At 49.5% G+C, this 27887-nt stretch overlaps 2 protein-coding genes across 3 annotated transcripts; both read left to right on the plus strand.

Moving 5' to 3' along the window:
* The first annotated feature begins 7350 nt into the window (after window positions 1-7350).
* LOC121445912 (claudin-13-like) lies at window positions 7351-11781 on the plus strand. Its single transcript, XM_041648087.1, is given in 3 exon segments — window positions 7351-7585; window positions 7588-7945; window positions 11679-11781. Coding segments are annotated over 3 exon segments (696 nt in total).
* An 8199-nt stretch (window positions 11782-19980) lies between these two features.
* Tmem270 (transmembrane protein 270) lies at window positions 19981-23931 on the plus strand. 2 transcript variants are annotated; one of them, XM_041646832.1, is made up of 3 exons: window positions 19981-20052; window positions 22499-22936; window positions 23644-23931. In XM_041646832.1, the coding sequence occupies exons 1-3, from the start codon at window positions 19981-19983 to the stop codon at window positions 23929-23931; spliced, it is 798 nt and encodes a 265-aa protein (XP_041502766.1). The 2 variants fall into 2 exon arrangements, with proteins under 2 accessions (XP_041502766.1, XP_041502774.1); XM_041646840.1 differs by having other exon boundaries at window positions 22499-22966; window positions 23585-23659.
* Window positions 23932-27887: the final 3956 nt, after the last annotated feature.

Here is a 27887-nt window from a genome sequence, read left to right on the forward strand (position 1 = left end):
ACTCTGACTAATAATAATTTGTAACCAACCCCCCTAAATGAAGAAAAATGCTTACAACTCACCAAATCTGAATGCCCCAAAACCAGCTATATTATCTTTTGGAAATGTGGGCATCATATTCTTCAGACTTTTTCCTGCTTTTTGTGGGCAAAGGCATCTTTAGGGGTCCCTGGGGAAACTGGAGATAATGGCCCCAGACCTGAGAAAACTGGCTGTAATATTTGTCTTCGGGTCTCAGAGCTGTTCCCATGCAGAGGGCTCAGCATGCATGTCACCTGTCCTGTAGTCTTCCTGGCTTTCTTCCTCATGTCTGAAGCCAAGATCCTCAGAGCTCTCCCCACTCAAGTCTGATCTTTATTAATCTTTTTTTTTAAGATTTATTTATTTATTATGTATACAACATTCTGCCTCGATGTATGCTCACACGCCAGAGGAGGGCGCCAGATCTCAGCACAGATGGTTGTCAGCCACTATGTGGTTGCTGGGAATTGAACTCAGGACCTCCGGAAGAACAGCCAGTGCTCTTAACCTCTGAGCCATCTCTCCAGCCCTGATCTTTATTAATCTTGAAGGGAAACCATATATTTTTGTTTCCTATGGAATCAAAAGCATAATTTTTTCCCAAGCATAATATATCTTCCAACTTTTATTCTGAAGCCATGACATCCTAAAGTATATAGGCTGGTTTAATTTAACAGTTCCTTTTATAATTTAGTATGTTTTTTTAGCAGCTGTTGTTTATTGAAGATTTTTAAAATTATTTTTAACAGTTTACCTTGTAGGCAGTGTCAGGACAGGGAAGGGCTAATATGGGAAAGTACCAGCAGCAAGGCCCTTGGTGGAGGGAGGGGCTCTCACAAGCTTGTGCATTGCATTCAGGTTTTCAACAGAAGGAAGGGAGGAGGAGCAGTGGTTGGTGGGTATGCAGCAGCAGCTGGCACAGAATACCTGGCAGTCAGTATTCCTGCAAAAGACCAATAGCTTCCCCAGCAAACAATTCACCCCAGATTCTCTGCCTGGCATTTGAAGTCCTTGAAAAGTGACGGGACCAGGTCCATGGGGTGTCTTCTCCATTCTAATATTTGTCAAGAACATAAAAGAAAACGAAGAATAAAACATAAATACATACACTTAAGAACAAACCCATTGGTGTTGGAAAAAGAAACTGAAAAGATGCAGATGATGGTGTCAATCCCCGTCTCTGGTCTCCATCTTTGGAGGCTCCGCCCTAACAGGTGGCACCTCCCGTGCTTAGGCTCCGCCCAGATGGCGGGAGTGAGCCCTCAGTGGTTACCATAACCAGACTGGAGCTTCCTGACTTCAACAGATTGGAACTCGTTGTTTCCACCAGAAGGGAGTTCTGAGTGTCTTCAGATCTCCCAGACGAGGAGGGAGTTACGTGTCTGCCCTGCCTCTGTTGGTCTCAAGTTTTGTGTCCGGACATCAGACCTGAACAAAGACATGCCCAGACGAATCCAGACTCACCGATTGGCTGAGAACCGATTGTGCTCTCCTAAAATGCCCTACTAATGAGTTGGGATCTCCAGCATTTCCTCTCTAATTCACCAAATATAGAGTCTGAGGAAATGCAGAAGGAACATCCAGACTCACATAGTATGGAAGAGCAAAGAGAATTTATTTACCAGCGTATGTGGGGTTGTTCACCTCCACAAAATGCCGACGGGAGGAGCGTGCAGACTCCTTTCAAGCCCAGCCAGGGGAATTTCAGGAACAGTTAGGTCATCTCAAATACGGTTGGTTAAACAAGCCGCAGTTATAGTAGTCTAATTGGCCGAGGTTTGAGTTTTGGACATACTTGGGTAAAGTTTCAAGGAAATGTCCATGAGAAATTGTGGGGATGACTCAGGCCTGGTTTGCAGTCTCTCCCTCATCATGTAAGGGTGTTTGTTGACAAAGGGCCCTTTGCTGGGAGAGACACCTGTTTGCCCTTCTCAGAGAACTGAAACCTAAATTCAGCTGTAAAAGTGGGAAAATTTAAATCCTTCAGATGCTGGTGCCCAGTTTGCTTTCTCTTTTGGTTATCGTGCGTGTGCGTGTGTGTGTGTGTGTGTGTGTGTGTGTGTGTGTGTGTGTGGGGGTTGAGACAGGGTCCTGCTGGGTGGCTAAGGTTGCTTTGGGCCTTGTTGTGCAGACCAGGCTGGATCTGCGCTCTCAGCCGTTCACTTGTCCCTTCCTCCTATCCTGATCCCATGGAGCAGAGGTGGTGGGGCTCAGGGTTTGTCCTGGAGGCTGAGTGAGGGATGAAGGAGTACTGGGTGGTGTTGATTAGGGGATTCTTTCTTTGAGAAGCCAGGGAAGGGCAGGTTTGGGACGCTCCATGATGTAGAAGGGTTTCTTGGCCTGCACAGAAACTTCCAGACAACGGTGGTGGAGAATGTGTAGAATCTTCAGTCCATGTCTCCAGCCTCCCTGAGCTCCTGTGAGCTGAGCCTTCTTCCTGCTGCTGAGTCCCCGAGCTTTGGCTTGTGCTGGGAAACTCACCTTTACCATTTGTCCTTCCTTCTTTTTCTTTTTCTCTCTTCATGATGAAGAAATCCTACAGAGTCCTGAGCTGTCCTGAAAGGTGTGACCATCCTGGGGCTGTAATGACTGGTGTCACCTGCCACGCATTTTAGTTTGTAAGACAGGACCTCATGCTCAGGCTGGCCTTGAACTCATTATTTCTGGGGATGAATTTGAACCTTCATTCTCCTGCCTCCGCCACCAGATGCTGAAATACAGATGTGTACTCCTTTTCTTGTATGTGGGGTTCTGAGGATGGACCTCAGGGCTTTGTGCATGTTGGGCCAGCATCTCCCATTGAGTGACATCCTCACCCTCCCCAGAGGTCTCTCTGATGGCTGAGTGAGGGGCTCAGGAGGGAGGTCAGGCTGGGATAGATGGAGGGGTGGAGTTTGACGGTGCTCTTTGTGTCAGGAGTCAATGGCCTGTGTTGAGTGATGGACAAGGCTGAGGAGGGCTCAGAATATAGGCGAGGATGCCCATGTTGCTGGGTAGGTCAGGAAATGCACCCCTGGAGTCCTGGAGAAGCCGCAGATGGTCATCAAGGAGCCAAAGGATGTTTGACAGTCAGAAAGGGAAGCTAGAGGCCCCAGTGTTGTCTAGTGGCCTTTGATCTATATTTTAATAAATAAAGCTTGCCTGAGGTTCAGGAAAGTAAAAGAGACATACTGGCCATTTTTTTTTGTGTAGGATCAGGCAGCAATGACACACACCTTTAATCCCAGTGGCCACGCTAGCTTGCCCTAGGAACCAGGCGGTAATGGTGCACACCCTTAATCCCAGAACTGGAGAGGATTAAGGATGAGAGAAGACAGCTCTCAGTCAGTCTCATTCTGTGATTTCCTGGAGGCAGGATCCCCATTTTGGACTGAGGCAGAGGTAAGAGCCAGTGGCTGGCTGTTTTGCTTTTCTGGTCTTCAGCTTGAACTCCAATATCAGTCTCTGAGTTTTTATTAACCGCGCATCCGTGTTGTAGAGGAGACATCAAGAGAACAGAGAACTGAAGATGGCCTGAGTCAAGGGCTTCTGTGCACCCTCTGGCATGGGTGCGGCCCCTGGGGCCTTTGGGTGGAGGACAGAAGTAGAAAACCCATTGACCAGAACCAGACCTACGCATCTCAGGCATGGTACTCTGTGAAGATGGCGCCATCCACCTGCCACATTGTGGAGCTCATGACCAAGGCCTCTGTGACCCATAGTGGGTTCCTCCTCATTGGTGCCACTGTCCTGTCACGTGAAGAAGAAGCAAACTTTCCTGTGTGCACAGTGAGATTGACATTTGTCTAATAAACTACTATCCGGTTTGTTGCTCACAGTGATCCTTCCTCCTTTGTATTTTTATTGTATGGGTGGTGGTTTGAATGAGAATGGCCCCCATAGGCTCATGTATTTGAATGCTTTGTCACGGTGGAGTGGAACTCTTTGGTGGGAGCAGAAGGATTAGGAGGTGTGGCCTTGTTGGAGGAAGTGTGTCACTGGGTGTGGGCTTTTAGTTTCCAAAGCCCAAACCAGGCTCAGGTTCTCTTTCCCTCAGAGGAGCAGCATGCATCTCTCAGCTACTGCTCCAGAGCCATGTTCCTGCCATGCTTCCTGCCCGGATGATAATGGACCAAGCCTCTGAAAGTGTACACAAGGCCCCGATTTTTCTTTGATAAGAGTTGCTTTGGTTACAGTATCTCTTCACAGGTATAGAATGACTAAGACAATGTGTGTCTGTGTACACATGCATGTCCAGGTATATATAGGCACATATGTGTTCACTCACGTGGAATCCGGAGGTTACTTTGTTTCTTTTCCAGGTGCTAGCCATATGTCCTTTTCTCCCAGGTAAGGTTTCATTGTATCATACTGGCCCTGGCTGTCCTGTAACTTGCTCTTCAGCCCAGTAGGGGGGGTATAAATGAGAATGGCTCCCATAGGCTCATGCTAAGTCCCCAGTTGGTGGAACTGTTTGGGAAGGATTAGGGGGTGTGGCCTTGGTGGAAAAGATGTGCCACTCAGGGTGGGTTTTGAGTTTTAACTGGACTGGCATCTACAGTGAGCTCTGACTGCTTTTGACTTGCTGATCGAGGCGTGAGGTTCCAGCTCTTCCTGCCACCACGCTTTTGCCATCCTGGACTCTAACTCTCTGACTCCATAGCCCCAGGTAAACAGTTTCTTTGGTAAGCTTCCTTGGTCATGGTGTTTGACACAGCAATAGAAAGGTAACTAAGACGACCAGGCTGTCTTTGAACTCAAAATCTTTCCCCTGTCCTTGCATTCTGAGGATCCTTTGCAATGCTTAGAGTTCAGCTCTCTTCCAACATCTGGGATTCTTTGAAAAAAGTTTTTGTTTTTATGTGTATGGACATTTTCTTCCTTGCATGTATGCACTCCAAATATGAGTCCAGTGCCCACCAGACCAGGAGATGGCATAGATCCCCTGGAACAAGAAGGCTGGGTGTATGCTGGGAATTGGAAGTGAGTCATCTATAAGAGCAGCCAGTGACCTTACCTGCTCAACCCTCTTTCCAGCCCCATGTCTGACATTTTTATGTGGGTTCTGTAGATCAAATTCAGGTCCTCATGCTCATATGACAAACATATTATTGCCTGAGCTCCTTGCCCCATGCATGCATGTGTGTGCGTTTGTTAGAGTATGCATGCACACATACATGTTTGTGCACATTGTATGTATGTATGTATGTATGTATGTATGTATGTATGTACGCAGACATGTTTTATGCACAGGGTGTGTATGTGTGTATGTGGCATTGTGCCTATGGTTTTCTTCATCTAGGAGGGAGGTCACTTTCTCTGAGAAGACCTTAGACTTTCAGTGTTTTTTCCCAGTGCACACCCGGTGTGGGACAAGTTGTAGGCTGTGGGGAGACCTAGATTTCAGAGGGTCAGGATCCAAGCTCCACACCCGAATCCATCGTACTCTAAACACATGACATGTGTATGTGGGGGACACCACTGGGTGCTGCTGCACATAGCAGAGTGGTGCATGGCCGGCCTTAAAGGAGAAACAATGTGCAGGTCCAGTGTGGGACACTGAGACTGGTCAATGCGGTCTGGGGCTCAGTGATACCATCAGGGACCCAGATGTATGACCATTCCTCTCTGTCACCTCCAGCTCCCAAGCCTTAGTGCTCAATCTGCCAACACCTTGTGGTTGAAACACTTCTCCAGTTAAAAGGGGGAAAGTGCCAGGAAGTCGTAGCACACACCTTTGATCCCAGCACTCAGGAGACAGAGGCAGGTGGATCTCTGTGAGTTCGAGGCCAGCCTGGTCTACAGAGCGGGTTCCAGGACATCCAGGGTTACACAGAGAAACCTCTCTTGAAAAACAAGATGAAGGGCTGGAGAGATGGCTCAGAGGTTAAGAGCATTGCCTGCTCTTCCAAAGGTCCTGAGTTCAATTCCCAGCAACCACATGGTGGCTCACAACCATCTGTAATGGGGTCTGGTGCCCTCTTCTGGCCTGCAGACATACACACAGACAGAATATTGTATACATAATAAATAAATATATATATATATAAAAGAAAAACAAGATGAAAGCAAAAGGGGAAAGTCCTGGGCCTGGTGGTGCACATGTGTGTTTCCAACACAGGGAGGTGGAGGCAGGAGGATCATGAGTTCAAGGTTGCACTCCACATCTCCTTTTCTAAAAGGCGAGGGAGGGTTAAGAAGGACAGAAAACCCTGCAGGGTGAATCTTGCCCTATCTGGGAACCTCTGTGTGAACCATCAGGTTCATTCCCTTGGCCTGAGAGGGGTACCATGGCCAGCCATGCCTGGGGGTGGGTCAAGAAAGGAAGCTGGTGCCAGACTCTGCCAAGGCACTGCCTGGCACTCTGCTCAGACCATTAAACAAGGCAGGAAGGACCCTTCTTTCCACAAATTATTTTCATTTAATTTTATTACTAATATAGATGTGCATAAATAATGTTGTGTGTGACTGTGTGTACCCATGTGGAGAGAAAAGGGCGTTTCTTAATATTTAGATGAAAACTCTTGCTCATGATTGAGGCTTTAAAGTGACTTTGCTGGGTCTGGGCTCAGAATTCCATAGATCCAGGGTTGAGGGTTTAGCCTGGAGGACCTGAGTCAAATTCTCAGAACTCACATAAAAATGTTGGATATGGTAGTGTTTGCTGGCAACCCCAATGCAGTGAGGTGGAGACATGAGGCACTTCTAAGGCACCAGCCAACCAGTGAGTCGCCTAATGGGTGAGCCCCAGGCCAATGAGGTCCCCAACATGCAGGTGCACACACATTAACAAACATACTCAGGTATACACACACACACACACACACACACACACACACACACACACACGTATACACATACATGGAAACATGCACACAAATTTATAATCATGCTGAGGTACACACACATATATGCATGTACACAGGAACATGCACACACATTTACAAACATGCTCAGGTGCACACACGTGCATTGATGCACACAAGAACACATACATTAAAAAAAGAAAGAAAGCAAAAGAAATACAGGGCTCTGGTCAGGGCAGGTGCCAAGGACTGGAGCTCTTCTCTCTACCCCAGCCTCTGTCAGAACCTCACGGAAGCTCAATCTGTTTCACCAGATAGATCCCCGTGTCAGCTGCTGTGGTCACACTTGCTAGAGTGGGACATCTGACTCTACCAAGATAGTTGTTGGTGGCAGTGGCATCTTACTTGCCCTCTGCCACTCTGCCTCACAGGGAGAGGCTTGCTTTAGATGCTTTAGAAATCCATCCTCGGTTCATGGAATCCTGCATCTCTAGAGCTGGACCACCACTCTCTTCCTGGTCCTTTCCCCAGCAGACTCTGAACCATGGTCTGCATGGAGCAAGAGGCTATTAGCTTCTTGGTGGCTACACTGAGCGGCGCCGTGTGCCATTGTGAGCCCATTTGGAGGGTGATGTTTCCAGAAGATGAGACGAACCCAGATGCCAGAATTTGGGAGGGTCTGCGGCACATGTGCCCGGCTCCGAAAAGCAGCAGGATACAATGCACGTTGTACGGCACCCGGCCAATTGTAGCCCAGGCCCTAACTGTGTCTCGAGTCTTCATGGAACCTGGCTAGGTCTGCTGCTGTGCATGGTCGGGGATAAATGTATCACGGCTGTGAAGTACTGGAATATTGAAGCTGAGATCATGAGGACAGCCAGTGTGATATTCCTCGGTATTGGCTTTCTGGTGCTGATGTCTCTGTCCTGGGTGGCACACAACATCAGCCATGGCTTCTCCAACCCACTGTTGGGCTCCATGAAGAAAACAGAAATGGGTGCCTCACTCTGCCTGACCAGTTCGCTGCGCTGTTGCTCGGAGCACTGTGCTACATTTCGGCTGCCCACCATGCAGGGTCTGCCTCTTTTTCACTGTGGACTCTGTGGGCAGATGGTCAGGAGCCAACAGCAAAACATCAGGTAAGTCTCTCCCTACCTTTTGAGCTGTTTCTTTTCAGACCAGCCTCAGGCCATCTCATGGCCCTGCTCTGCAGGCGTTTGATTCTCAGAGTGAGTAGGAGGCCCAGTAAGCTTCTAAGACTCAAGACACCACTCCCTAGTTTCTAGACTCAGTGGACTGTTGCTGGTCCGTGGAACTGCCCACAAGCTGTCCAGGGACTTCAGGGATGCGGCTGGATGAAATGTCACCATGCTGAGCAGGCTTATTGGTGATGAAGCTGCTTGATCACCTATGAACTTATAAGTGACCCCAATAAAGTCATTGTTCCCCCAAGTTGGACTTGGATGGAGTTGGTTCTTTGGTCTGAGGTTGCTCTCTAAGTTTGGACTGACTGGAAATAGACCAAAAGGGAAACAGCAGAAGCCAGGATGGTAATGCTAGGACTTGCTGGCTGTTTGGGGGGATGGACGAGAAGAGCCTGAGCCAGCCTGGTGCCAGCCTGGCCCATTGTGACACCTTCCTAATGAACTTGTCACCAGGCTCAACTCTGAAATTACTGATAGTCTTTGGCCTTGGCACCTCTGCCACTTGCTTGCAGAAGATAAGCTTGGGTATTGATAACCACCTGCTCTGGCTGGCAGTCACTAGGGTACCATACATGTCGGCCCACGGGAGACTCCAGCCTGGCTCCAAACATCATATATGTATTTTACATGTATGTTTGCCCACATGTGTGGAGGACGGATGTGAATGTCAGACGTCTTTGTCAATCAGTTTTCTGCCTGTTCTTTGAGAAAGTACTCACTGGACTGTGAACTCAAGGTATCTTCCAGACTCGATGGCCCTCCTTCAGGCTCCAGGGATCCTCTTGCCAGTGTCCCCCAGTGCTGGGATTACATGTGTGTGCCTCCACATGCTTTCCTTCACATGGGTGCTGGGTTCTGAACACAGGTCCTCATGCTCACGTGGCCAACCCTTTTTGCAACCGAGTCCCTCAGATGGGCTTTGGGCCCAGTGCAAGCTGCTTCTCATGACACTCCTGGCTTAAGGGCTGGCCCGAGCAGAGCTGAGCAGCACCCTGTCTTCAGGGTTCTGAGCTGTGTGGTGAGGAGAAGGACCGTGTGTGGCGTGTGTGGAAGGATGGGGTGGGTATTCTCCTGTCGCTTGGCCTCCATTCTTCTCATTGCTGTGACAAAATGACTGACAAAGGAGGGAAAGGTTTACCTTGGCTCACACCTCGAGAACACACAGCCCATGATGGCAGGAAGGCATGGCAGCAGGAGCGTGAAGCAGCTGCTCACGTGGCGTCCATAGTCAGGAAGCAGAGAGAGATGGATGCTGGTGCTCAGCTCACTTTCTCCTTTTTATTCAGTCTGAGGTCTCAAAGCATGAAATGGTGCTCCCACAGTTGGGGATGGTCTTCTCACAACAGTCAATGCTAGAGAACTCTTTCATGGGCAGGCTCCGAGTTTTGTTTCCATGGTGATTGAGTTGACAAGATTAACTCTCACCTGAGTGTGGTGTGGGAGAATTGTCTGTATTCTGTCAATCATGTTTTAAATAAAAACGGATTGGCCAATAGCCAGGCAGGAAGTATAGGCAGGGATAACCAGACAGGAAGTAGAGGTGGGGCAATGAGAACAGGAGAATTCTGGGAAGCAGGAAGCTCACTCCACAGTCCTGCCCAGATCACTGAAGAAGCAGGATGTGACCTGCTCCTCTAAAAAGGGTACTGAGCCATGTGGCTAACATAGATAAGAACAAAGGGTTAATATAAGCTGCAAAAGTTAATAAGAAGTCTGAGCTAATGGGCCAATCAGTTTATAATCTTTTTTTATTTTTTTTTTATTTATTTTTTTTTTTTGGTTTTTCGAGATAGGGTTTCTCTGTGGCTTTGGAGCCTGTCCTGGAACTAGCTCTATAGACCAGGCTGGTCTCGAACTCACAGAGATCCGCCTACCTCTGCCTCCCGAGTGCTGGGATTAAAGGCGTGCGCCACCATCGCCCGGCTCAGTTTATAATCTTATAGAGACCTCTGTGTGATTTTCTTTGGGGCTTACCGGCTGTGGGAACTGGGTAGGACAGAAACCCCAACAAGCCCGGCCCTCATGTTACATGGGTGTGTTACTGCAGGGGGCCTGGCTGTCTCTGAGGGCACTCACCATCAATGCTTCATGGAGCATCCTTGTGTCGGGTGGAGATGGTGGCTGGTCCTGTGTTTTGGCATTTGATTCCCATTGAGATGAGATGAAAGGTCTAAACATCCCCCATTATACAACCAGACCTAGGTTCCTTCCTTCCTTCCTTCCTTCCTTCCTTCCTTCTTTCCTTCTTTCCGTTTTTCAAGACAGGATTTCTTTGTGTATCTTTGGTTGTACTGGAACTCGCTCTGTAGACCAGGCTGGGCTCAAACACAAAGAGATCCACCCTCCTCTGCCTTCAGAGTGCTGGGATTAAAGGTGTGCACAACCATACTAGGCTAGATTTCAGTTTCTTAAGAGCAAACAAGTTTTGTTGGTTTTTTTCATTGTTGTTGTTTTGTTTTTGTTTTTAACAAAGGGCCATTGGTCCACAAACTCCTGACAGGAAGGACAAAGGAGAAAACACATACGGCGCCTGAACCAGCACCCACAGTATCTCAAGATGATGGCCAAAAACAGGACGGTTCCTGGAACTCCCCTGAAACACACCAAACTTACCCAGATATGTCTAAAGATGAAAAAACTAGAACCCCAGCCTATCAAAAATATACTAACACAACTTCTGCCTGACTAAACAGTTATGCTTGAGATGACTTAACTGTTCCTGGAATTCCCTTAGCTTTGCTTTAAAGGAGCCTGCCTGTTCCTCTCATGGTCGCCATTTTGTACAAATGGTTGACCCCGCATGCTGGTTCTTTTTGCAGGATAAACGCTCTTTGTTTTCACATACTATTCGAGTTCGGGGTCATCAGTGTTTCTCGGACCCATCCAGAGGCCAATAGTACATGACGGATCTAGGATAAAGGAGGTTTGTTGACCGCATCTCTAGCGCCTTCGGCAGCAAGTCTAGCCTAGTTGGTTAGCACAGCTCCAGTGAGAGACCCAGTCGGAAAAGAGGTAGACAGAGTTCCTAGGGTCATAGCACTGGCTGTCCTCTGGTATCTACATGCATATGATTACAAATATGAGCTTGTAGACACACTCATTAACATGCACACACACAGGTACACACACATGCACACACATGCTCACACTCATTTAAAAAGAAGAATTATATGGATCTGATATGAGGTCAGAGACTGAAGTTCTTCCCCTCTGCCCCATCCTCTGCCAGAGCCCCACAGTCACTCAGTCGGCTTCACCAGGTCCCTGTGTTGACTTCTGTGGTCACATTTGCCGGCTTGGCTCTCAGACTTGACATATACTCATTGGTGTTGGTGAAGTCTCTGAGAGACTTTGGCCTCCTAGGGAAGGCTTCCTCATCTCCCCGGCCCCACCCCTGTCTCCTTGTCCTGATTCCAGCGGACTCTGAGCCATGGCTCCCCTGGCAGTGTAGCTGAATGGTCAGCACCTCTCAGGGCACACTGATCTGTCTGTTTTCCATTGTGAGCTGCGTACTGCCCAGGTGGTGAACGATGAAAAATTTGCAGGATGAGATGGCTATAGCTGTCTATGTTTGCAATGGCGGGTGGAAGATTCGCGAGGTTCAAGGATGTGGCTAGATGGAGTGCGGGCATATGACTACCAGACACCTCTGCTGTGGGACATACAGGGCCACCGTGGTCATCTGCACCATTGTCACAGGGTTGATTTTGTTGCTGTGGGCGATTGGAGACAAGTTCAGCGAGCGGAGCTTGAATGAGAATCTGGATTGATCATGCTGCGGGGAGTTGAGCTGTCCTTGGGAGTTAGCTTGCCGTTGCTGGCATCCATGTCCTGAATAACATTCATCCTCCTTGGCTTCTCTGCCCCACTGTTGGTCAGAAAACAGACAAGGGGCCTTACTCTACACGGGCTGGACCAGTCAGTGCTCCTGCCCCTGGAGAGGACCCTGTTGCACAGCTAATGTCTACTTGGCAGTAGCCTTTCCATCCTGTTGAAGACTCTGTGAACAGCTCTGCCCCAGGCAGCCAGGCATGAAGTGGGCCACTGTGCTGGTGAGTCTTATGTCAACTTGACACAAACTAGAGTTCTCTAATTGAGAAAATGCCTCCATAACATCTGGCTGTAAGGTATTTTCTTACTTAGTGATGGATGGGCAGGGCCCAGCTCCTTGTGGGTGGGGCCATCCCTGGGCTGGTGGTCCTGGGTGCTGTAAGAAAGCAGTCTGAGCAAGCCCAGGAGACCAAGCCAGTAAGCAGCACCCCTCCATGACCTCTGCATCAGCTCCTGCCTCCAGGATCCTACCCTGTTTGGGTTCCTGTCCTGACTTTCTTGATGAAGACAGGGAAGGTGGAAGTATAAGCCAAATAAACCCTTTCCTCCTGGAGTTGCTCTCTGGCCACAGTGTTTCCTAGCAACAATAGAAACCCTGACTAGTTACTTTCTACCCTTTGAGTCTGTTAATCCTTAAACCGAGTTCATACCCTCTAGTGAACCTATTTTGTAGTTGTTCCCTTAGGACAGAAACATTCTTGGGGAGAGGGGAGGGGGAGACTTGAGAAACTTACAAGACTCTGGGGCCCCTCCCCAGGTTCTAGAAGTGGTAGACTATTGGGGAGTTATTGAGGAGGAGACCCTTTTAGGGAGCTTGAGGGTTGTGCAGGGAACACGAGGGATACAGTTCTCATGGGCAGTTACTATGCTGGGCTGTGATGCAGCTGCCTGAGATACAGATGATCCCATGATGCTCCCCTACAAACTCTTGGTTTCTTCAGGTTGGGCTCAGATGGAATCATTCCATTGTTCTCTATTTGGAGTGGTTAGAAAGAGGACAAAAAGCAACTAATGGGTGTTAATACTGGATGCTAATGCCAGGACTGATGGCCGTATGGGGATGGGCCAGTGGGGACAGAAGCAGCCCAGTACCATCCCGGCCCACTCACACATCTCCCTAAGGCTCTTTCGGTTGTGATTGGCCTGCCCCAAATGAATGTATCCTAAAGAGACACTTTAGCTATCAAAGTATTAAAACATCGAGTCCGAAGAGATTGGAATTTTGCGAACAGTCTCATGCTGGGAGAAGAAAAGTCTGGGCCCCCAATGTGGGGGCCAACAAGATGGCTTAGCAGGTAATGGTGCTTGCCACCAAACCTCACGGCCTAAGTTCAAACCCCAGGAACCACATGGTGGAAGGAGAGAAATGACTTCTTTGGGTTATTTCTGGCTCTACACGTGTCCTGTGGCACAAGTGCCCCCATACCCCATAAATTAATAAGTATAATTAAAAAAAACTTGATTGTGAAATTCATTTTACTATCTTTTTTTTTTTTTTTTGCTTTTGTTTTTATTTTTCAAGACAGGGTTTCTCTGTAGCTTTGGAGCCTGTCCTGGAACTAGCTCTTATAGACTAGGCTGGTCTCAAACTCACAGAGATCCGCCTGCCTCTGCCTCCCAAGTGCTGGGATTAAAGGCATGTGCCACCACAGCCCAGCTTCCTTTTAAAATCAAATGTTTAAAGTTTATTTATTTTTATGTGTGTTGTGTGCAGGTCATAGAGGTCAGTTTTCTCCTTCCATCAAGTTGTGCTCTGAGGATTGAACTCAGAACAACGGGCTTGGTGGCAAGCTCCCTTGGCTCACTGAGCCATTTTTCCAGCCAATAGTAAGGCAAAGGCTGGCTTAGGGTTTGTGGTCCCCCTGTTCCAGCCTTTTTAGCATCTCCTGCCTGCATACTCACTGCTCCATGACTGGTTTAAATTCTGTTTCTGCAGTACAGACAAGGATCCGGCTACTTGAATAGAGATTCCCAGAAGATTTAGGAAACTCGCCCGGCTGCTGCTGGCGACGGTGTGGAGCCAGCCTCGGCACCTGCTGTACTGGACATGCAGGTTTGTTCTCAGGCCAGGTGCAGGTCCCCAGGCTTTGTGGCTCCAGGCTGTGGATCTCTTTCAAGCCCTGTCAGGGTTTCTAGTGCTGCGATAAAACACCATTACTAAAAGCAACTCAGGGAGGAATAAACTGGTTTATGTCTGTTTACAGCGTGTAGTCCACCAACCAAGAAAGTCAGGGCAGGAACTCAAGGCAGGGATCCGGAGGCCGGAGCTGATGCAGAGGCCGTGGAGAAATGCTTACTTAGTGGTTTGCTCTCCATAGCTTGCTGAGCCTGCTTTCTTATAGCAGCATATAGGGCGACCAGCCCAGAGACGGCACCATGTACAATGAGCCCAGAGACTGCACCACCACCACGTACAATGAGCAGGAGCCTCTCATGTCAATCAAAAAAAATGCCCCCACGGGATTGCCCACAGGCCCAACTGGTGTGAGCATTTTCTCAACTGAGGCTCCCTCTTCCCAGGACTCTAGCTTGTGTCAAGCTGATCTAAAACTGGCCAGCGTGAACTCTGAGTGAATTATATTTCGAACAGTCTGGTTTGGAGATACAGGATCAGTCTAGAATTAGCTGGGGAGGTGACAGGGTTGAGCTGCCATTAACAGGACTGGGAAGTCATTTGGACATGGTTGTCCCAGAGCAGAGTAGGGAGGAGCCAGTGAGGAGAGGAAGTCATGGCGCAGGCAGGTTGTGGCAGCAAGGGCATTGAGCCATGTGTTGTCTTCCCTTACCTGCTTCATGATTAGTTTTCCCTCGACTGGGCCCCGCCCCCTTTCCTTTTCATTTCGTCCCCGAGGTGACCTCATGGTACTCAGGCTTGACTTACTGTCTGGTCAAAGATCCTTCTGGCTTCATCTCTGGAGTGTGTGCAGGGATTACAGGCCTGCGCCATGACATCTGGTTCATACAGGGCTGAGAACGAAATGCAGGCTTCTCGTGTGCTAGGCAATCACTCTACCAACGGAGACAGCTTCATTCCCAGCCTAAATACTAATCTAAACTACTCTCTCTCTCTCTTTCCCTCCCTCCCTTCCTCCCTCCCTCCCTCCCTCCCTTCCTCCCCCTTCTCTCATCATCCATTATCTGTCTATATCATCTATCATCTATTTATATCCATCTATCTATCTATCTATCTATCTATCTATCTATCCCTCTATCTTCTCTCACCGTTCCTCCTTCCCTCCTTCCTTCCTCTTTTGTACTGGGAACTAAACTCAGGACCTTGCACTTGCTAGCCTGTGCTCTACCACTCAGCTACACCCCTCGCCCTTTGGAAGGAAATGTGATGGGGAGGCCCAGTGAGATGCCTTAGTGGGTAAAGCATTTGCCATGAAAGCCCGATGGCATGAGTTTGATCTGCAGACCCACATAAAGGCGGAAGGAAGAAATCAAGTCCACAAAGTCACCCCATGAGCTCTGTGCAGATCTTCTGTCCCTCAGAAACAAATCGTGGTGGTATGAGTGGGCGTGGTTCCCACAGGCTAGCATATTTGAATGTGTGGTCCCTGGTTAGTGGAGATGTTTGAAAAGGATTAAGAGAGTTGCCTTGTTGGAGTCCGTGTGCCACTTGGGATGGGCTTTGGCATTTCAAACACCCATGCCAGGCCCAGGATGGGTCTCTGCCTCCTGCCTGCAGATCAGGATGTGAGCTCTCAGTTACTGCTTCAGCGCCACGCCTGCCTGCCTCCCACCATGCTCCCTGCCACGATGGTCATAGACTAATTCTCTGAAACGTTAGCAAGGCCCCAGTGAAAAGTTTTCTGGTACAAGCTGCCTTGGTCACAATGTCTCTTCACAGCAACAGAACAGTAGCTAAGGCATATACCATAATAAATAAAAATTAAAGATTTTGACAGGGTTGGTATTACATGTACCACCTCACTCAGCTAAATATATTTTAAAATATGGTTAGCATATACATTGCATATCCAGAACAATACATGTAGTATTCGTAATGATTTGAAAAAACATACATGAGGGCTGGAGAGATGGCTCAGAGGTTAAGAGCACTGCCTGCTCTTCCAAAGGTCCTGAGTTCAATTCCCAGCAACCACATGGTGACTCACAACCATCTGTAATGAGGTCTGGTGTCCTCTTCTGGCCTGCAGACATACACACAGACAGAATATTGTATACATAATAAATAAATAAATAAATATTTATAAAAAAAAAGAAAAGAAAGTACATGAATGCTGTCATGCTACACCCTGCTCCCCGGAGCATTCCTTTTCCACCTAACCTTTTCTGGATCTTTCCATGTCAACCCATATAGCTCTCATTTATCCTAGCCAAGCTCCAGTCAACCTTCAAAGGAGTTTCATGTTTATTCTTCTATCTCTCTACCGATGGGAAGAGCCTTCCACAGTTCTGTGCTTGTTACTCATGAGTAGACGTTTCTGTAAGGAGATCTTCTGCCAATGGGGGTACCAAGTAAGACGAGTAGAAACTAGAAAACGTGAATGGTTGGTGTTTTTTTTTTTTTTTTTTTTTTTTATGAGCCCTCACTGGGGGATTCTAGGCAGGTGCTCTACCACTGAGTCACACCCAGCCCCTCACTGGGAGATTCTAGGCAGGGGCTCTACCACTGAGCCACACCCCTGCCCCTCACTGGGGGATTCTAGGCAGGGGCTCTACCACTGAGCCACACCCCTGCCCCTCACTGGGGGTTCTAGGCAGGGGCTCTACCACTGAGCCACACCCCTGCCCCTCACTGGGGGTTCTAGGCAGGGGCTCTACCACTGAGCCACACCCAGCCCCTCACTGGGAGATTCTAGGCAGGGGCTCTACCACTGAGCCACACCCCAGCCCCTCACTGGGGGATTCTAGGCAGGTGCTCTACCACTGAGCCACACCCCTGCCCCTCACTGGGGGTTCTGGGTAGGTGATCTACCACTGAGCCACACCCCTGCCCCTCACTGGGGGTTCTGGGTAGGTGATCTACCACTGAGCCACACCCCAGCCCCTCACTGGGGGTTCTGGGTAGGTGATCTACCACTGAGCCACACCCCAGCCCCTCACTGGGGGTTCTGGGTAGGTGATCTACCACTGAGCCACACCCCTGCCCCTCACTGGGGGATTCTAGGCAGGGGCTCTACCACTGAGCCACACCCCTGCCCCTCACTGGGGGTTCTAGGCAGGGGCTCTACCACTGAGCCACACCCCTGCCCCTCACTGGGGGTTCTAGGCAGGGGCTCTACCACTGAGCCACACCCCTGCCCCTCACTGGGGGTTCTGGGTAGGTACTGTAGTGCTGAACCATTCATTCAGCTCTTGGTCAGTGTCCAGTTTTAGTTCCTCATGTACTTCGTGGGCAGCTTTGCACAATCATTTCCTGTATGGATTTCTGAGATCCTGCTTCAGGGTCTGGCTCTGCATGAATTGCTATTTGTCCCATAAAGTCATTGGTGCATAGAGTACAACTCTTGTTTTTTGCTAAGAAAGGGAAGATGGTATCTCACTGTGACTTTCACATTCCTCCCGATTACTAATGAGATGTGAACATCTTTACACAAACCTGACTGTTCTTTTCTGTTCTTTTGGTTTCTCTTGTTGTTAATTGGTTTGCCCCGTGCTCTATCAGGACCTTTGCTTTAACAAAACATTTTTAAGTTTCTCTCTTCTCTCTCCCTCCCTCCCTCCCTCCCTCCCTCCCTCCCTTCCTTCCTCCCTTCCTCCCTCTTTCTCCCTCACCCCTTTCTCTTTCTCCTTTTTCTTTCTTTCTTTCTTTCTTTCTTTCTTTCTTTCTTTCTTTTTCTTTCCAGTGGTGGGAGTAGAACTCAGTCTCTTACACATGCTAACTATATTCTAGCATTGGAGCCACCTGAAATGGGTTCTGTCCTATCATGTGGGTCTTTAGGATCAAACTCAGGTAAACAGGCTTGACAGCAAGTGCCTTTACCCACTGGCTATTTTCTTTTCTTTCTTCCTTCCTTCCTTCCTTCCTTCCTTTTTCAGACAGGGTCTCTCTCTCTCTCTCTCTCTCTCTCTCTCTCTCTCTCTCTCTGTCTCTCTCTCTCTCTCAAAATTGATTTTTGAGACAGGGTTTCTCTGTGTAGTCCCGACTGTCCTGGAAACTAACTCATTGTGTAGACCAGGCTGGCTTTGAATCCGGAGATCCACCGGCCTCTTCCTTTCCAACGCATATGCCACCACCGCCTGGCTGAGACAGGGTCTCTTTAAGTCCCCTTGGCTGTCCTGGAACTAGGATGTAGACCAGGCTGTCTTCAAATTAATTGGAATCCACCTGTTGCTGCCTCCCCAGGATTGGGCTTGAAGGCGTGCACCACCACGCCCAGCTTCGTTACTTTGTTTCTAATCCTTTCTTTCATTGTTTCCTGAAGTCTACGGAAAAGACCGCTGTGTCATCACGCATATTCATACGGGAACTTTAATTTTTTTTCCTGCTTAAAATAGCGTTATCCAAGTCACATAAATAAAAAAATATCATGTTAAAAACTTAAAATAGCAGGGTGTGGGGCAGAAGAATCAGAAGTTAACCTCAGATACACAGAGACATGGAGGCCAATCTGGGTGCCTCATTTGTTTAACACGTACAAGGCCCTGGTTTCAACCCCCCAGTTCTGCACAAATAAAAAGGGGGTGAAATTAATTAGGAGAGGTTGGCCGGTCGGTGGTGACGAACACCTCTTTAATCCCAGCACTCAGGAGGCAGAGGCAGGCAAGGCCAGTGTGGTCTACAAAGTGAGTTCCAGGACAGCCAGAGCTAAAAAGAGAAACCCTGTCTCAAAAAAAAATTTTTTTAAATAAAAAAGAAAAGAAAAAGGTGGGGTGGGGCGGAGTGGGGAAAGACTGTGACGTGAGTCTCCTTATCTCTGGGTGTTCCTGGTTCCTCTTCTTGTAACCCAGGCATTGACGGGAAATGCACAAAAAGCGCTTTCAGAAGCCCCGAAGAGGCTGTTACTAGGAAACTGGTCTTGCAGGTGCTAGGGCAAAAATCAGAAGCATTCTCACGCCCGCCGCCTGCCGAGCGCCCTGCTTGCCCGCGGTGTCTTTCGCCCCCGCGCGGCAGCATTGTGGTTCTGCATCAGCGCGGAGTACTTCTAGGGCTTGCTCTGGGGATGCGATCAAGCTTCTCCAGCAGGGATCCAGAATGGTGACCCCTGGTTTGGTACAAGGCAGCATCCACTGGTTCCTGCATGCCTCCAGCTGTTTACCCTCGGCGTGGGGGAAACTCCAAGACTTCGCAGTTCACAGTGCACAGCCCAGAGTGCACTCAGTTGATGGGGAGAGAGAAGGGACAGGGAGGGAGGTCTGGGGCTGAGGACAGAGGGCTCTCAGTTGGGGAAACTAAATTGGGGCTCCTCCTGCTGCATATCTGCTACCCTCAGGCCCATTCTGGAATGAAGGCTGTACAGATTCCATCTCCTCCTCCCTTCTTCGTTTCCTTCTTCCCTCCCTACCTCCCTCCCCCCCCCCCCCCCCCCAGTGCCTGGCAGGTAAACTAGACTGATTCTGAAATGCTGAAATGTACTCAGCTGTTTCCCTGGGTGTCCCAATCCACAGGTTGCCCAAAGCCAAAACATGATATGAATACACCCGCTGTGATCGGCCGTCCTGGGCTACAGGGTGAGTTGTGTCTCCAAACAAAAGCCAAATCAAAATAAAAAGGCTACATGCCGCGGCGGCTCATACCTATCGTTCCAATTTTTGGGAAGTGGAGGCAGGAGGTTGAGGAATTCAAGGTCATATTTGACTACATAGCTGGTTTGAGGCCAGTCTGTGCTGCCTGAGACCTTCTCTAACAGCAACATAGATAGACAGATAAATAGATAAAAAGATGATAGATAGATAGGTAGGTAGATAGATAGATAGATAATAGATAGACAGACAGACAGATGGATAGAGAACTGACCCTAGCCATCAGCCATCTTTCTGGTCCGTGATCACCATGTAGCCAGATTTGAACTGAGGTTTCGGAGGAGCTGGAAAGGGATCTAGGGAAAGGGACAGTGGCTTATGTGGCAACTGGGTCCCCATGGTAACTAGACCCCCCCCCCCCACACCCTGTGGCATCTGTGAGGTCACCCTGCCTCCCTGGCTGGAGGAATGGATGGAGGCCAGACATGGAGGCCGCTCCCCGGGTCAGATCCGGCCTCCTTAGGATTCTGGTGCAGGTTGGGAGGCTCTGTGCGATGGTAAGCATGGTGGGGAGAGGGGACCTGTAGAGATTCAGCGGTTCCTAGCCCCCAGGGAATAACCAATGAACTCCCAGAAGCCCCGTTCCCTGAACTACTGTGGCAATCTTTCTTTCCCTCCCCCTTCTTTTTTCCTATCTTCCCCTGCCTTCTTTTTATTTATTTATATATATTCTGAGACAAGGTCTCGTTATGTAGCCGTAGCTCTGGCTGTCCTGGCACTTGCTATGTAGAGCAGGCTGGCTCTGAACTCCCAGAAGTTTACCTGCCTCTGCCTCTGCCTCCCCCAGTGCTGAGACTAAAGATGTGCTCCAATACACCCGGTCCTTTCTTTCCTTTAAAAATATTATATTTGATGTGTGTGTGTGTGTGTGTGTGTGTGTGTGTGTCTGTGTATGTGTGTCTCTGTGTGTGTGTCTGTGTGTGTGTTGAGAGTCAGTTCTCCCCTTCCACCATGTGGGTCCTGGGGATTGAACTCAGACTGTCAGGCTTGGCAGCAGGTGCCATTCCCTGCTGAGCCATCGCATTGGCCCACTTTCCCTTTCCCCTCCCTGCCTCCTCCCTCTCTTCTCCTCCTCCTTCCTCTCTTCTCCTCCTCCTCCCTCTCTTCTTCTCCTTTCCTATTTCCTTCTGGTGTGAATGGGTGCTGGTATGGTGTATGTCCATGTGTGTGGGTATGATGTATGTGCCCATGTGTGAGCGTGATGCATGTACATGTGTGTAATGTACATGCCTGTGTATGTAACATAAGAATGCCCTGGATGCCCCCTTGATCACTCTACCGTATTCCTTTGGTCCTCTGAGCTTGGAGTTGATGGGTTTTGTTTATTTTGTCTTGTCTGGCAGCTTAGCAAGCCCCAGAGATCCTCCTGTCTTCAACATCTTGGGTGCTGGGGTTGCGGGGATGCACTGGACCATGCCCGCACTGGCTTATGACTGTGGGTGCTGGGACCCGAACTCAGCTCTGCTCTTCAGGACTGAGTAGCAAGCACTCTTAACTGCTGAGCCATCTCTCCAGTCCCCACTTCTCATTTTCATCCTCTTCCAACCCTCGCTGTCTCACTATGTAGTCCAGACTGGCCTCAGACTCACAGTGCAACCAGGCTAGCCTCAGATTCACTGTGTAACCCAGGCTGGCCTTGAACTCCTGACCTGCTGGGACGACAGGCCTGTGCTCTGATGCCTGGTTTCTTATCTTGGTCCCTGGACTCTGATGCTCCTGTGGGTCAGGGGATCCAGGCTGCTGATCACTTCTGTCACCTGTGGGCTAGAGGCTGGGGGCTCTACCAGGGAGGCTTACTGCTCAGAAAGCCATTCTCAATTACAGCCTCACCCCCCATAATCCCACTCTTGGCCAGCCTGCCCCTCAGACGAGAGACCTGGAAATCTTAAGTCACTCGTCCTATACCCCTCACAGTAGGTCTGTCATCACACTGTCACCTCCATGTCTCAACATCGCTCTGTCCCTAGTGATACCGTTACTTCCAGATGCCCTCCTGGTGCCAAGGGCAACAATGGGCAAACCCAGGTACGTGGGGGAAGTCGGCCAGCCTGTGTTCAAATCTTATAGGGTGAAGGGGGATGTCGCATCTACTTATCTGTTTTTATTAATTACTATATTATATTATATTATTATATTATTATTATTATTATTGAGACAGGGTTTCTTTGTGTAGCCCTGGCTGCCGTGGAACTCACTCTGTAGATCAGGCTGGCCTTGAACTCACAGAGATCCACCTGTCTCTGCCTCCTGAGTGCTGCGATTAAAGGCGTGCGCCACTACCACCCAGTTTGTTATTATTTATTATTATTGTGTTGTAGCACCCGTGTGGAAGTCAGAGGAAGATTTTTGGGGAGTTGGTTCTCTCCTCGCTTTACATGGGTTCCGGGGTCATATTGAGGTCACCAGTCTTGTGGGCATGAGCATTAACCACTGAGCCATCTCTGTTCCTTCCTTGGTTTCATGTAGACTAGGTTAACTTTGAACTTCCTATACAGCCAGAGTACATTGAATTCTTGATCCTTCTGCCTCTACCTCCCAACTATTAAAACTTTCGGCATATGCCACCTTTCTTGGTTTTAGCTACATCTGAGCTACATTCCCACCCGTGGAAGTCACGCTTTAAAGATTATAGGCTGGGCAGTGGTAGTGCACACCTTTAACCCCAGCATGCAGGAGGATCTTTGTGAGTTTAAGGCCAGCCTATTCTACATAGCGATCTCTAGGACTGTCAGGACTACATAGAGAGAACCTGTTGCAAAAGAAACCAAAATCAAATAAATAAATAAATAAATAAATAAGAGACTACTTTTGTGTATTCACAAGTAAACTGACACTTGGCCCATAATGATTGGACAGCCCCTATGTCTAAAGCACAGGTTGGGTCCCACCCCAGGTGGGTGGCTCTGTTGCGCTGGTAACACCGGCGTCTCCATCTTCCTGCAGCTGATCCAGAACCGCACGCACCTGTACAACTTCCTGCTCCTGAAGATGGCGGCCTTTCAGCAGTGGGTGTTGGGACTAGCCCAGGAGGCCCGGGGCTCTGGCGGTGACCAGTCTCGCCTGCTTCCAGGAGTCATCATAACCTGTCCCCTGAGCTTGGCCCTTCAAGTTGGACTGGCATTGCTTTGGGTCCCCCTGTGGTTGCTGCTCTGGGGACCCAGGTTGGCATACAACATCGGGCTGTGCTGTGCTCGTACCGTGAGACTGGCCTTGTGGCACTTAGGTGTCTGGGAACCTCTGGGCCTGTCTGCCACCACCTTCAGGGACCTGTTTATCTCCTCTGTGCATGGCCTGATGCTGGTGGCCTTGCTGATGCTGCTGTTGACCTGGAGGCTGGTGCAGAAAGCCCATCGCTTTAGTCTGGGCTGGTTGCCCAGCCAGGTAGGTTGGCAGGTATTCAGACTGCAGATGGTGATAGGCTGGGGACTCTGGGTCCCCAGCTGGTCAGTACCAGCCATGGGCAGGTTTTGGGGGCCACTCAGCATGCTTTTTCTTTTTTTTAAAGATTTATTTATTATGTATACATTGCTCTGCCTGTATGTACGCCTGCATGCCAGAAGAGGGCAGATCTTATTATAGACAGTTGTGAGTCACCTTGTGGGTCCTGGGAATTGAACTCAGGACCTCTAGAAGAGCAGCTAGTGCTCTTAACCTCTGAGCCACCTCTCCAATCCCTAGCATGCTCTTTTTCTTTTTATTTTTTTTAAATGTGTGTGTGTGTGTGTGTGTGTGTGTGTGTGTGTGTTCGAGTACGCAGGTGTCCCCAGAAGCCAGAACAGGGCATCAGATTTCCTGGAGCTGGAGTTGTGAGCTACCTGACGTGGGTAATGGAGATTGTACTGAAGTCCCCTGCAAGAGTAGTACATGTTCTTACTCACTTAACCTATCTCTCCAGCCCCATAGAATGTTGCAAAAAAAAAAAAAAATCCAAAGTATTATTTGTGTATGTGCATGCTTATGCCAGTGGGCATCAGGGAAAACCAGGATTTGTTTCTCTTCTACCTTGTGTGTGCTAGGGCTCAAACTTAGCTTGCTGAGCCATCCCTTCGGTCCTTACAATGTTCTTGCTTGCCTGGACCATCCTGCAGAGTTCTGTGTTGCTGAAAGCCCTGGCCCTGCTGCGACGCCTCTACCTGTGGGTGGAGCACATGACCACACTCACTTCCTGGAACCTGGCCTATCTTGTCACTTGGACCACCTGTCTTGCTTCTCATCTGCTTCAGGCTGCCTTTGAACACACAGCCCAACTGGCCCAGGCTCAGGAAGCCAAATCCCAGGAGACCTCAGGGGCCCCCTCGCCTCAGTTCTTAATTCCAGAGTCCTCCACCGCTGAGGCTGGGCCCTTCCCATCCCAGCCTGGAACCCCCGGAGAATAAATGTGTCCCCCACCTGCCTTTCGGACTCACCAGCCTTCTACCTAACTGTGTCATATGTGTGCGTGTATGGATCTGCATGTACCTGTGCTTACGGGTCCACACGGATGAAATCCCAGGCCCTGGCGCCTCTGGAATGGAAATCACATTCCCCAAGTGCCTTTCAGGTATCACATATCAACCTCCTCAGACACTTCCCATGCCGTTTGGCTTGTCTCCTAGCAACCCCAGCATCTGGCTTGTTTCCATACAAGTAAATCGAGCCTCGGGGATATGTCCGAGCAGGCTCAGGTCTCCAGGTGGTGCTGCTTCCCAGGTCTCTAACACTAAATCTATGCCCTTGGTTCTCAGTTCTCCAGGAATTTAAAGGGAACTGGGCAGTTAGAGACTCTGGCCTCTGGGGGGTGCCAGGGCCCCACAGTTTAGAGATGTAGAAAAATTTTTTGGAATATCACTCCCAAGAAAGTCTGGAAGTAGCTCATTCATTCTCTCACACAAAGGTATCCCTCTAAGCCACTCATCATTCATCGACACAGCTGCCAATCCATGCATAGGACCCTCCCCTTTTCCCTCCCTCCCTCCCTCTACATCATCCCTCCCCCCACTCAAAATTTCACCCCTCCAACCATCTCAAATCCACCTACTTATCCCCAAATGTATCTCCTCACTCCTCCTTCCGTTCATTCACACATCCACTAGTCTGTTCTTTCCTCTATCCAAAATATGTCACATCGCAGAAAGACTGTCCATCTTCCCCACCCCAAGCAAGAGAAGACTTAGTCTCCACCACCTCTCACTGGTCCTTCAGACACATCTGAGCTCAGGCTCTGGCCCTGTCCTTAGGTGAGGGATTCTTCTGAAAAAAGAGGAAGGGCTGTTTTTCTGAGAGTCAACTGTCACCTCCCACCCCTTCCCCTAGCTCGAGACCTGGCACCCATGGGTGTGTGGGGAGGTTCAGAGAACTTTGGTCCCCCCACCCCACCCCATTCCGCATTGTCAGGGTAGCTAATGCCTCCCTTATGGCTGCAAATGGCCCAGGCTAGGTGTGTCTTCCAGGTCCTTCCTCCAGATACAGGAAGCAGCTTACTGGCCTTCAAGAGACAGCTGATAGGTCCCTTTTAAGGTAGAACAGTTACTGGGGTTTGTGGGATGGGCTACAAGCTCCCGAGTAAAGGGCAGCCTCTTCTAGATCCCAGAGAACCCACAACTTTTGGGGAAACCTGGGTTTCAAACCCCCCTTCCAACCGGAATGTTTTTGAGCTGCCTGGGGCTACACCTGGGCCAGAACGGAGTGGGAAAACTAGTAGAGAGGGGTTCAGAGCCCAAGGAGGGACGAAAGGAGGTGACAAAAGTCCGAGCAGGGGGTGCAGAGCTAAGCAGGATGGGGCTGGGGGCTGGGATGGCATCAGCTCTGGCATTGAACTGTGAGAGTGTGTATGTGATCCTGGCATGCTTTTCTTTTCCTTTTAGTAGCTCTCTCTCTCTCTCTCTCTCTCTCTCTCTCTCTCTCTCTCTTTCTCTCTCTCTCTCTGTGTCTCTCTCTCTCTCTGTGTCTCTCTGTCTCTCTCTCTCTCTCTCTGTGTGTGTGTGTGTCTCTCTCTCTCTCCATGTGCTTGTGTGTGTGTATGAGAGAGAGAGAGAGAGAGGGATGAGTTGATGAGTTCATTATGTACACACAGACACAGACACACAGACACACACACAGAGACACAGAGACACACAGACACACACACACACACACACACACACACAGAGGCAAGTACTTGTGGTGGCCAGAGGTTGTCCCCTCTGTCACTTCCCACCTCTCTCACTGCATCTGAAGATTGCTGCTTTTGCTAGGACTGGCTGTGACCATGGGCTCCCCCGGGACCCACCTGTCTCTACCTTCCCAGGGCTAGGATTGCAGTCTGTACCACACACTGAGCCTTTTTTTTGGGGGGGGGGGTTGGAGGTTTAAGCCAGGTTTCATAAATACAAAGCACATACTTTACTGAGCCATCTCTACAGCCCTTATTTTATTTTATAGTTTATTTTTGGACACAGGCTCTGGCTACATAGCTTAGTCTAGCCTCAAATTCACTCAGTTCTCCTGCATCTGGTTCTTGAGAGCTAGGATTACAGGCATGCACCACCATGTTTGTTAACTTTTATGTTTATTTACATTTTCTTTTGTGAGACAGGGTCTTATTATGTAGCCCAGGCTGACTTCAACCTCACAAACCTCTTGCCTCAGTCTCCCAAGTATTTGTTTTGTGTTGTTTACTCTTATTCCTCCTGGAGATGAAATCCAAGGCCATTTCCAGGGTAGGCCAGTGTTTTACCACTGAGTCACACTCCAGCCCCTCACTGGGGGATTCTAGGCAGAAGCTCTACCATTGAGCCACACCCCAACCCTTCACTGGGGGATTCTAGGCAGGGGCTCTACCACTAAACCACACCCCAGCCCCTCACTGGGGGATTCTAGGCAGAAGCTCTACCATTGAGCCACACCCCAGCTCCTCACTGGGGGATTCTAGGCAGGGGCTCTACCACTGAACCACACTCCAGCCCCTCACTGGGGGATTCTAGGCAGGGGCTCTACCACTGAGCTGCACCTTGAATCCTATGACTCTGTTCTTGCTTTCCCAGTTGGTCTTAGATGCGGCTCTGCCCTGTCTTGGCCTCAGTTTTCTTGTGGATACAACATGATGAGGGGGAGCCCCCAGGCCTCCCCCGCCTCCAGTGCCCCAGCAGACAGTTAACAAAGCCACATACTGGTTAGGCCTCTTGTATACACAGCCCTGGCCACTGGACCTTTACACAAGCCACAGGGAATCTGACCCTTGGGATCCCTGGCCCCAGGTCATTGCTGTATTTGCTTTAGCGCCTTGGAGATAAATTCCCCAGTCTTTTAAAGACCCTGGTGGCCTGGGGCCAGGATTCTGGAGAAAGGATTAGAATAGCCTCCCTGCTATGGCCCTTCCTCCCCCCCTACATTGTTATATTATCAACCAAGATGGACAACCAACCCTCTTCCTAGGACCAGCTGTGTCTGTGTGCAAGAGATTCTCACGGGTGGACTGATTGACTGTTGGCATTCCCTCAGAGAATGAGGGCAGAGAGGCTCACGGAACCCGCTCACCTGATACACCCCCCTCCCATATGTATGAAGTTCTGCCCTAATCACACAGGGCTTTGGGAAGGCTAGCATACACAGGCTGGGGAAGATTGGGGAGAGGGCACCATCTATACAGCCACAGAGGCGTCACGAGCCATGGAGGGTGCAGACCTTCCAGACTGTAGCTGCTTTGGGGTCACACATTCTCTTGCTCATAACCCTTCCATGGGTAAGCCTAATACACTCATCAGTTCTCTGGGGTGAACTTTGGTGGAACAGAACTTTGGCTTGTTTTTGGGAACTTAGAAAGAAGGTATAGATGCTCATATTTCCCCCCAGGGAAGGAATTTTAGCAGCGTAAGTCCCTGTGTAAGTGGGAGGCGTGTGGACCAAGGCGCATGTGGAGAGGTCAGAGGACAATCTCAGGTGTTGGTCTTTGCCTTGCAATAAAATGGGAGGTGGGGCTGGGTGGTGGTGGTGCACGTCTTTAATCCCAACACTTGGGAGGCAGAGGCAGGTGGATCTTTGTGAGTTTGAGGCCAGCCTGGTCTACAGAGTGAATTCCAGGGCAGCCAGTGCTACATAGTGCGACCCTGTCTTGAAAAACAAAACAAAGCAAATAAAAACAAACCAAGATAAGACAGTCTCATGTCACCCACTTCCTACCTCACCCCAGGAGCACTGGGGCTGGCTAGTAACTGTATCTGGTTTTATGTGGGCTCTGGAGATTTGAACTCAGGACCTTATGCTTTTGTGGCAAGCGTATCCACAGAGCCATCGCCCCAGCCCTTCAGATGCCTCTTAACAATGCTTAAAGCAGATGCCCTGGACTGAGAACACCTTGGGTCGGAGTCTTAGCTCT

The sequence above is a fragment of the Microtus oregoni genome, unplaced genomic scaffold (genome assembly GCF_018167655.1).
Source record: "Microtus oregoni isolate MIOR12 unplaced genomic scaffold, Mior012 000003F_ref0000135, whole genome shotgun sequence".
Taxonomy (NCBI): Eukaryota; Metazoa; Chordata; class Mammalia; order Rodentia; family Cricetidae; genus Microtus; species Microtus oregoni.

Coding starts and splice junctions, on each gene's coding strand:
- Tmem270 (XM_041646832.1), top strand. CDS start 19,981: ATGGAGGCCGCTCCCCGGGTCAGATCCGGCCTCCTTAGGATTCTGGTG. Junction 20,053..22,498: donor TTGGGAGGCTCTGTGCGATG/GTAAGCATGGTG, acceptor ATCTTCCTGCAG/CTGATCCAGAACCGCACGCA. Junction 22,937..23,643: donor TGGGCTGGTTGCCCAGCCAG/GTAGGTTGGCAG, acceptor ACCATCCTGCAG/AGTTCTGTGTTGCTGAAAGC.